The 11,782-nt window shown below is 32.2% G+C and overlaps 1 protein-coding gene across 1 annotated transcript; it reads left to right on the top strand.

Annotated features, from left to right (window-relative positions):
* Positions 1 to 347: 347 nt before the first annotated feature.
* On the top strand, positions 348 to 7,649 carry LOC117327576. The gene is made up of 2 exons (XM_033884634.1): positions 348 to 528; positions 6,148 to 7,649. Exon 2 carries the CDS (start codon positions 6,266 to 6,268, stop codon positions 7,082 to 7,084), a length of 819 nt encoding a protein of 272 aa, XP_033740525.1. The 5' UTR covers positions 348 to 528; positions 6,148 to 6,265; the 3' UTR covers positions 7,085 to 7,649.
* Positions 7,650 to 11,782: the final 4,133 nt, after the last annotated feature.

Here is an 11,782-nt window from a genome sequence, read left to right as displayed (position 1 = left end):
GATTTAGCATAAAAACCAATCGTTTACCAGGATCTTGAATCATATGGCGCAATGACGAAATATTATCAGTTACCTATATTTACATTATGTCGCTCAAGGTATTGTAGGTGAAGCAAATTGAAAATGGCCGCCAGTTACTTTCAGTATCAACAGGCGTAGAGGGCTAATAGTTACAGTTATAATTTAGTCACATGAGATGGTCAAGGTCACTGAGGACCTGGTTGGAGTTTGTTTTCATGTGCTCTATCAAAACCTCTATTTACTTGAAAAAATCAGCAACTGTTTAACTTCTAGTTTGAGGTGTGGTTAATGATTATACTTCACAATGGAATGTGCATACACTGGACAGTGAATTTCTTAGGGAAAGGTGATTTTGATGAGCTTCAAAATATTTCAAAATACTAGACTGATGATCAGGACTCACCATGGTTGAGTGACCACACTAGAAAGACTACCATCAGCCAGGTAAACACAACAATGTTATAGACAATTTGATCAGCATGTATTCTACCTGAGCAGTCAAACCGGGTGTACCTAATGAGTGACCAGGGAGTAATGAGTGTCCAGGGAGATACTTTTCACGCCCAGGAATTCGTTAATGAAGATTTTTTGAAAAAATTTTCTGCAACGTACATATTGTCCCATTATCTACCACCATGCAAAATCTCACTTCGATCGGACCAGTGCATATTATGTAAATGCACCGATGAAGGTGCAGTGCAACGTGCACTCGGAGTATCCCGGGCGTATTTTACACGCCCAAGAAGTCGTTGATTTAAATTTTTTGATTATTTTTTCTGAAACATACAGATTAAACCTTTATCTAACATCATGCAAAATTTTACTTCGATCGAATGTGTGCATAATACTAAATTTTACCATTAATCTTACGAAGTTACGATGAAATTGCCCTGTATTTCGGCTGCGGTCAGCACGTGAGTGTCCAGGGCGTATTTTTCACGCCCAGGAAGTCGTCGATTTATATTTTTTTATTATTATTTCTGTAACATACAGATTATACCTTTATCTAACACCATGCAAAATGTCATTGCGATCGGACGTGTGCATAATACTAAATTTTACCGTTAAATCTTACGAAGTAGTGTACTCCAAAGATTGGAAGGGAAGTAACTCTATTGTTAAAATAAGAATGTTACCAGACTGCGATGAGGACGCGGTTCTACAAAGAGTCCATTATTTATTTATTTTAAAATGAGTATAACTAATATATTGGCTATATGTAACACATTCACTTTATTTTTTTGACTCTCCATAATTTTATTTTATTTCTTAACACTAAGATATTGTTTATGATAAAGTTTTTCAAGTATAAAATCAGAATATACTATTTGGAATAATTTCCTCACTTTGCATTAAAACATTATTTGATTATAGATGAAGATGTAATTTATTATAAAACTTATATTATGTGTATTTTTTACTGAATAATGTCACAATGTTTGATGATGATTTAATATCTTAACCAATTTCTGCATTGTACTTTGCATAATAGTTATTGTTGTAACAATGTATTCATCTATATTCATGTATTATTTTTTATGATATTTATTTATTAAATGTTTGATAATAACTTAATATCTTAACCAATTCATGCATTTTAATTTGCATAGTAATTATTGTAAGTCATGATCTATTCATCTTTATTAATGTATTATTTTTTATGATATTTATTTATTGAATGCCTTTACATGAGTTATATATACTAACTGTTTTAGACTTTTAGTTAATTTTTGTTGTTGTTAGTTACTTAGTTATTGATAAATTGTTCAATTGGATATTTATATAATTACATTTTTTAATAAACTGCTGTAAAACTATTCTGATGTGAAAAATTCTGACAGGATTGCCTGATAATAATGCTATGTACAGTGTGATTTTTGTTTTTAATATGCAGCATTATTTCTTTTAACAGTATAATTACAAATCTTATAAGAGCTTACAATCAATTTATTTTGTATATATTTTTTCTATTGCAATATTCCCTTTAGAGTGTTTAAACTTTGTATGAAACCTTTTGAAAAAAAACAAATTTTACTTTTAGAGTATCCTAAACTTTTATTTTTTTGGCAGTTGTCTTGGCATTTCTTACCCTTTTTCCTGTCCTGTCTCTTCTTTAAAAGTTAAATATTGTGCTAGCTAAAACCGGCTGTACTTCCTCCTTTGTCATTAAGAAATGAAATTTAGAATTATAACAGTAATTTAGAAAGTCAGCATTCACTGTTTTGTCATGATTATAAAGTTTTTGATGTTCTTGGTTATAAAAGATATATTTGCCTAAAAAATGGGATTCTGTTTCAAAGAAACGTCGTAAGAATTAAAGTATACAAGTAAATTAAAACAAATACATGTACACATATGTCGATGTTTCTTTCGTGTAAGTATATTCTTTATTGTTTTTCTCATTTCAAACATTGATTGTTAACACAGCAAGGAAGTATAAGTACAAGTAGTATAACATAGAAAATGATACAGTAATGTATTAAATAAAGGTATTAGACAACAGACTTTTAAGAGAAATTAAAGGAAGAAAAAAAATCATATCTAACATATGATTCTTTTGAAATGCGTGTATATTATAATCATATAAATTAGAGAGTTTGAAATCTGAAATGAAATACAAATAAAACAGTCAACTGGCATTGGAAACTGTCCTATATCCAATAAACAGTTCTTCAAAATCTATTTCAAAGTTTGAAACTCGAAATGAAATACTGATAAAAACTTGTTGATATAATGATAAAAAGAACGTGCATATGGGATAAGAATGTGAAATGGCATCGAAAACTGCATGAAATAAATGTTTTACATGGAGTGTACAGAGGAGTCCGCGTGTAAAAAATATTATAATCTGTCAAAATGTATTGCAGTATTTCAAAGTTAGAGTCTGCAACCAAATTGTGAATCATGATACGAGATTCGTATCAAATAATAGAAAAAACGGTCGATGGATTTTAACTGAAATAAAAGGTGATAATTCGTGCCATTTCGGGAAGATAAATGTGTACAAGTTTGTACATGCAGGGACATACTATACTCCTACATTTGTTTAACCAAGGACAGATCAATTAAAAATCTTAAGTCCCTTATATCCAAAATAAAAAGGCCACTGATTTTATTTTTTATCCGACCATATTGGGCTGATACCTAGTGTGATTAGAACCATCTTCTTGGGATCTAGATAAACCCTACCCTACCACATTGTTCCGACAATAAACGATCAGTACCTCTAAAAACGGCCCTTTTCAAAGCCGACCCCTTAACGAAATGTGTTAAAAAAATCGCGAAAATGCACAACTTAAATCGATAGAACTTACACTTCAAAAAGCCAATTGGTGGTATTACGTAGTCATCAATAACAGTAATTGATGATTATTCACTCGGGCAACAAACGGTCATTTTTGTACACGTGTTGTTGCAGCAGTACAAGATGCAGAAAATTACATTTGGTAATAAAATGACTTTATTTTTTCATTTTTCTGGTAGCAACAAAATATTCTTTTTATATTAGAATAGAAATAAGCAAACTGATGGTGAGGGACAAACAGCACGACACCTAATTTGTTAGTTACGTGACTCCGCCTACTGATGGCTTTCGTCACCTGTCACTCGTCTTCCATTGAACACAAGTGAGGCGGAGACGCGGGTTAGTTGACAGCTAGACAGGCGCCAAAGTTATATAAACTAATCCAATTAGACTACACCGCAGGTGGGCGGAGTTACCGATAGATGATCTTTTTCACTTGACTCGGTCAATTATTGTTTTATAAAATATTAATGCATTTATTGATCACTTCGAAATTGTAAGAATGTATTCATGGTTTTGATGAAATAATACGTTTTTATAAGTATTTTATTTCAGGTTTCAGATTTAGAATTCCACAATTGACATATTAGAGACGTGTACATAATTTGGTTTGATTTATTTTGTTTAACGTCCTATTAACAGCTAAGGTCATTTAAGGACAGCCTCCCGTGCGTGCGACATACATGCGTGTGGTGAGTGCGTATGTGTGTTTTGGGAGGCTGCGGTGTGTTCGTGTTAAGTCTCCTTGTGATAGGCTGGAACTTTTGCCGATTTATAGAAGAAACGCAGAGAATGTCTTTATTCTTCTCTACCAAAAATGGTATAGATATAAATATTCTTTGTGACATCATGCCAGAAAGATTAGCAGAAATCCGTAATATTTTAGATTCCCATCATCTGAGACAACCTAACTTTCGATTAGAAAATATGCGTATTTCCTTCTTTCCGTCGTCCATCAAACTGGAACGATCCAGATATTAAAGGATTCGTCTACTTAGAAGTTCATTAAAAGAAATATACCTAGGAAGTGTCCAATAATAAAGGCATCTTGGTGTGTGGCTCCCGCATGTTAAAAATACTGCATAGCCGTTTGAAGAACCGTGCTAGCTCTCTTAACTATGACCTTTTCAGAGCAAATTTTAAAATTAATTCTCCTGATTATATGTGTGGTAATCCTTGAACGACCCTAAAGGTCCTTGGTTGTTTTTCTATTTACAATTTACATTGTTATAACCTTTCCGCAAAAATCAAACCTCCGACTTTCTCCTATTGGGCGAACCAGAATACGGGCATGTTAAATAAGTCCATAGCCGATTTTAATACATTTATCAGGTATGGCAACGGAGTTATAACGTTACAATCAATTCTGTCATAATGCGTTATATTCTATTTCATTTGCAGGAGATTGATAAATAATTGCTATATTTATTTTTAAGTCGTTAATTGTACTAGAATACTAAAACAATATATGTTTGCCTCTGATTGTACGTTATCTAGCGAGTGTCTAGCTAGATTAGCCGAACACGCGGGTTTGTCACTCAATAAAACTATTTATATTGTAAAAAAATAATGTTAGTATTTAACTTGGAATGTATGATTTTCGTATTTATTTTAGAACTCAAAGTTTACGATGTTATTAAACGTTCTAATTACAGAACTGAAACTGTAACTGAAGGAATAATCGTAACTGATGAAATAGTAAGTTTTTATTTGTATTTTATTCCGGGTTGCAATATGTTATATATCAATTAACAGGGACATGTGAAGTTGTTATGTAAACCAATACAATTACCGGTCACACCGCAGGTGGGCGGCGCTACGGGATTAATTTGTCAGATCACAGGTAGATATAAAATGGCCTGGACAATGAAGTGATCACCTAAGGCTGGATTCAGTAACAAAATACAATAATATACACTCGTCCGATCGAAGTGAAATTTTGCATGGTGTTAGATAAATATATAATATGTATGTTACAGAAAAAATAATAAAGAAATATAAATTAACGGCTTCCTGGGCGTGTAAAAACCTCCCTGGACACTCATGTGCCAACCGCAGCCGTAATACAGGGCAACTTCCATGTAACTTCGGAAGATTTAATGGTAAAAATTAGTATTATGCACTCGTCTGATTGAAGTGAAATTTTGCACGATGTTAGATAAAAGTATAATCTGTATGTTACAGAAAAAATAATCAAGAAATATAAATCAACGACTTCCTGGGCTTGTACAAACCTCCCTGGTACACATGTGCCGAGCGCAGCCGTAATACAGGCCATCTTCATCGTAACTTCGTAAGATTTAATGGCAAAATTTAGTATTATGCGATCGTCTGATCGAAGTGAAATTTTACACGATGTTAGATATAGGTATAATCTGTATGTTACCGAAAAAAAAATAAAAAAATCTTCAATAACGGCTTCCTGGGCGTGTCAAATACGCCCCGGACACTCAAATGCACGCTTTAATGCACCTTCAGTGGTGCATTTCCGTATTATAAAATCATTTGATCGCAGTGAAATTTTGCATGGTGTTAGATAATGATGTTATTAATATGTTACAGAATTTTTTTTTTAAAAATCTTCATTAACGAATTCCTGGGCGCGCCCGACACCCGAGTGCACGCTGCACTGCAACTTCAGAGGTGCATTTCCATATTATGTAATCATTCGATCGAAGTGAAATTTTGCATGGTGTTAGATAATGGTCTCATAAGTATGTTACAGAAAAAATTATTAAAAAATCTTCATTAACGAATTCCTGGGCGTGCAAAATGTCCCTGGACACTCCCTGGTCACTCATTAGGTACACCGGTCAAACCAGCCATTCTTACATATGTTTTGATTTGGAGTCATAAGTGACTCTCTCCTGTATCATACATACTGACCAGTTGATATTTATATTGAAGAGAACTCTACCTCAGTTATTGTCTACTTCCAACATGGCTGCTAGTAATCTAAGGAGTGGTAGTACAAGTGGAAAAACTGCTAAAAATAATAACCCCAGATTGAGTGATGCTAATTTAAAATCCGGAAAACTATCAACTGATGAAAGACTAGATGAAATCTGCGTAGTGTTAGCCTCACTTAAAGATGACATGAGATCTCAGATAAGGGCACTCGGTGATGAGATGAAAGCTGAAAATAGAGATCTTGTTGAAAGGCTTGAAAGTAGAGTGATGGACTTAGAGCTAAGAAATGATGTTCTTAATAAGAAAGTGACCCTGTTGGAGCAACAAGTTATTGACCTAAAGGAAAATCAAAGAAAACAAGAGTGGGTTGACAATGATATTGAACAACAAGGGCGAAAAAATTCTATTAGAATAATTGGTCTTGAGGATAAAAACAGAAATGAAACTGTAGAACAGAGTGTAGAAAAGATAGTTAATTTTGTGAAAAACAAATTGAAGGTGCCAATTACTGAGGCTGATATTGATACGGCTCACAGACTTGGACCGTATACTGGACAAAGACCGAGAAATCTGATATGTAAATTTACACATAGAAGGAAGAAAATGGAGATTATCAGGAACCGAAAAATTCTCAAAAAGTCAGGAATTGTCATCACAGAGGACCTCACTAGGATTAACCAACAAAGACTGAAATTGGCCTATGAGTTACCTTGTGTTGAGAAATCCTGGAGTATGGAGGGTAAACTTTTTGCATTGCTGAAAAATGGTAAAAAGAGACAACTTCTCTACACAACAGAACTGACTGAGGAGTTCTTGACAAATGACAGAAACTTCCCAAGGAGCTTTTAATATTTCCGTTGTGCAATCTTTCAAGGACAAGTGAACTCTGTAAAACTTTTGACTCATAAAATACATAAATATAGATTAAGATATGCATGCATTTACATATATGTTTTACAAAAATATGTAATCTATATAAAGAATTATTTTAATATTCTGGGTAGTTCAAATTAATATAGCTTCAGTATTATGTTCAACACAGAGGAGAGTTAGTTTTACTCCTAAAATGTACTTATATATAGTGAAGTGTTGAGGCTATTCATGAATGCGAGTCGAAACTGGATTAATACTTATACTAGTTAATGCAAGTATGTATACTCTTCTCAGTCCGATAAAATAGTAAAATTATGGTGGCATTTTTTAGGGGTTTTCTTTAGCCCATTATTTTTCTTTTTTACTCCTTAGCTGTACTGTATGGATCTATGGTAACTTCACAATTATGTACATGTGAATCTACTTACGTTATTTAGGGCATGTATCTATCTTCGTACAAAATAAAGATAGTAATTGGTATATAATCTTGAAGAGAGTGCAACTCCTTCCAATAATAATTTGATATATATATATACATGTATATAGCTGAGTTGTAAACTAAAGTAATATCCGATAGTATAATACCTTAAAGTAATATCTTATACATGTATAAGTACATTTACATATATAGAGATGTTTTCATTTATTAAGGAATGTAACATCCATGTATATAGGCATTTAGTTTTCTTTTGGGTGATTTATGTTGGCAATAATGATGATTTTTATATATATATGATGTTTATACAGTTCTTTAACTGTATTACCAAATAGTAATACGAGTCTATCAATTAAAGAGTATATGTGTGCTGTTTGGTTATCCTTGGTCCAGATCTTGGTATGCTTTGTCCAATATTTTAAGTATAATTAATGTTTTAACCTTATGTACTTGGATATTAGCCTAATCATTGACATATATTATGGCCTAATTAATAATAACGTACAAAGAAAATGAAGCTTAGTGTGATTAAATTCAGGCATAAAAAATATGAGCAGATACAGCATTGATTTACTGTACTTGAAAATGTACTTACCCGATAATCTCTATAATGATAGTTTGCATACATGTAAACCGGATCTTAAGTCAATATTTATATTGATGCATTATGGTTTCCGGTGCGGTCCCGGTCAGCTGGACTCTTGTTTTACTCACACCATAGTCTGTATGACGTAAAAGAACCTGGTCGAAACAGATTAGTTGCCGGCAACCGATGGATTGTTGTTTGATCTGGATTTTTTTTTCTGTGAGAGTATGACAGTACATGTACATGAGGGACTGAGTGAGTGTGCAAGTTTGTTTGGCTGGTGGTAAGTCTTTTTGACCTATTTCAATGATTTTACGTTTCCCGTTTGTTTGTATGTTTTTTTCTATGTTGTATGTTTTTGTACTTATTGTGTCTCGTTTAAATTCCCTTTCTTTCCTTTCTTCTGTTCTATCAGGTCAGGCATTTCAATATGATACTCCAGATACATGTATGTACGCCGCATACTTGCAGGATTCAAACACGTTATCTGATCCACGTAGTCCTCTAAATGTAATATCTAGACATGTAGAAAATACTTTAGTGTATCCATGTTACCGATTGTCCAAGTTGACAATATTATTTCTTCATGCAATAGTTTTGATTTTATCAATCCATTTAGGGAGATTAGAGTTACTTTCTTATAACTTTTATGGAAGGAATTAAGATATTAACAGCAAATTGTCAGGGGCTTGGGGACAAATTAAAAAGGAAGGATGTTTTTTCATACTTAAGGGACAAAAGTTACAATATTTACTGTCTTCAGGACACACACTTTACAGATGAAATGGAAAATATAATTCAATCAGAATGGGGGTATAAATGTTATTTTAGCTCTTTTAAATCTAATGCAAGAGGGACTGCAGTGCTGATAAATAATAACTTTGATGTGAAGATTTTTAAAGAAAAAAAAGATTTGACAGGCAACTTTTTAGCATTGGATTTAGAAATTGAAGGTAATAAAACCACATTAATCACTCTATATGGTCCAAATTTGGACACTCCTTCCTTTTTTGATAAGATCTCGGAAACTATCTCAGACTTTAATAATCAGAATTGTATAATTTGTGGAGATTTTAACTTAGTGATTGACCCTGACATAGATTATGATAAAAATTATAAACGGGTAAATAATCCAAAAGCTAGGGAAAAGATGTTAGAAGTTATAGAGAATTTGAATTTAGTTGATGTGTATAGAGAGCAACATCCTAATACCTCAAGATACACATGGAGAAAGAGTAGACCAATAAAACAAGCACGATTAGATTTCTTTTTAGTATCTGTAAACCTTCTACCAAGTATCTCTGATTCAGCCATAGATCCAGGATATAGATCTGATCATTCCTTCCCAAAAATAACTTTAGAATTTAATGAATTTAAAAAAGGTAAAGGCTTATGGAAATTCAATAATTCATTGTTGCATGATCAAAACTATCTTGAAATTATAAATGACACTATTGAACAAATCAAAATGCAATATAGTCTTCCAGTTTACAATCCTGAAAGGATAACTGATATCCCTGATTCATGTTTGCAATTTTTTATAAATGATCAGCTATTCCTAGAAACTCTTTTAATGGAAATCAGAGGCAAAACTATTTCCTACTCATCTTTTAAAAAGAAACAAAGTCGACTAAGAGAAAAAAAACTCCTACATGAAGTGCAATTGTTAGAAAGTCAAAATAATGTTGACATTGAAGTTTTAAATCTGAAAAAAAAAGAATTGGAAGATATAAGGTCACATAGAATTAAGGGCAGTATAGTGAGAGCTAAGGCTCAATGGACTGAGGAAGGGGAAAAACCCACTAATTATTTTTGTAATTTAGAAAATAGAAACTTTACATCGAAGATAATTCCAAAATTACAGCAAAATAATGGGGAAATAATAACAAAACAGGAAGATATTTTGACTGAGGTAAAAACTTTTTATGAAAATTTATATGGAATAGATAGTAACACCAATGAAGTAAATATTGATGAATTTCTTGATGAGTTTGATGTTCCTAAATTAGATAGAGAGGAAGCTTTGGGTCTAGAGGGTATGATATCTTTAAAAGAAGCTTCTGTAACTCTTAAAAATATGAAAAATAATAAGAGTCCTGGGTCTGATGGCTTTACCTCAGAGTTTTTTAAATGTTTTTGGAAAAAGATAGGTAATTTTATTGTACGGTCTATAAATTTTGGTTTTGTAAATGGCCAATTATCCATTACCCAACGACAGGGCATTATTACTTGTATTCCTAAACAGAATAAATCTAAATATTTCATAAAAAACTGGCGACCGATATCCCTTCTAAATATTGTTTATAAAATTGCCTCTGGATCAATTACAAGTAGATTTAAATCAGTCTTAGATAAACTAATTAACTCGGATCAGACTGGCTTTCTATCAGGTCGTTATCTTGGAGAAAATACTAGACTTATTTATGACATCATGCAATATACAGAAGAAAATAATATACCTGGTATGCTTTTGCTTATAGATTTTGAGAAGGCTTTTGATTCTGTGTCTTGGAAATTTATTGATAATGTTTTGAAATATTTCGGTTTTGGTAATGATATAAGAAAATGGGTTAAAATATTACATTATAACAGTAATTCTGCCATTAATCAAGGAGGTAATTTGTCATCTTTCTTCAATATCAAGCGAGGCTGTCGCCAAGGCGACCCGATCGCCCCATATTTATTTATAATGTGTGTAGAGATTCTGGCAATACGAATCCGAAATAACAAAGATATAAATGGTATAAATGTTAATAACTGCCCTATTTTAAACTCTCAATATGCAGATGACACTTCACTAATACTAGATGGAACCGAGAAATCAATGAAGAAATCAATTGAGGAATTGGATTTTTTTGCAAAAATTTCAGGTCTAAAAGTCAATACAGGTAAAACACAAGTTGTTTGGATAGGCAGCAAAAAATACAGTAATGACATTTTTCTACCAGAGTTGAATTTTAAATGGGGAGTAGATAGATTTACCCTTCTTGGGATTGAATTTCATGTAGATTTACATAAAATACCTAGAATGAATTTTGATAAAAAACTTACTAAGATGAAATCAATAATTAAGAGTTGGAGTAAAAGGTTACTTACTCCAATAGGAAGAATCACAATAATTAAATCACTATTAATATCACAGTTAAATCATTTGTTTATTTCCCTACCAAATCCAGATGGAAAGTTTATAAAAGAACTGAATTCACTTCTGTTTAATTTTCTATGGAACAGTAAAACAGATAAAGTAAAGAGGGATGTAATTATTCAAAATTATAGTGATGGTGGCCTTAAAATGGTTAATTTGATAGCTTTTATTGAGTCTTTAAAGATAGGATGGATAAGAAGGATTTTCAATTCAAAAGGGAAATGGTTAGAAATTCTTAAGACCCGAATAAACCTTAACCTTTTGGCTGTTTCTGGAAGGAAATATCTTGACAAAATATTGACTTGTTGTAAAAATGTGTTTTGGGTGGATGTTTTTAAAGCCTGGAATAATCTTAGAGTAAGAGAAGAAATATATAAGAAAGATGGTTATTCTATTCTTAAATCACCGTTATGGTATAATAAAAATATAATTGTGGGTAAAAAAGTAATCTTTTTTCCAAACTGGTTTAAGAAAGGAATAATAATAATTAATGACCTAATTAAGGAT

This window comes from Pecten maximus, chromosome 1, assembly GCF_902652985.1.
Source record: "Pecten maximus chromosome 1, xPecMax1.1, whole genome shotgun sequence".
Taxonomy (NCBI): Eukaryota; Metazoa; Mollusca; class Bivalvia; order Pectinida; family Pectinidae; genus Pecten; species Pecten maximus.
The sequence above is the reverse complement of the archived record's forward strand: the minus strand, read 5'-3'. Positions and strand labels throughout refer to the sequence as shown.

Excerpts from the sequence above, each read along its gene's own strand:
- LOC117327576 (XM_033884634.1), top strand. The coding sequence starts at position 6,266 with ATGGCTGCTAGTAATCTAAGGAGTGGTAGTACAAGTGGAAAAACTGCT.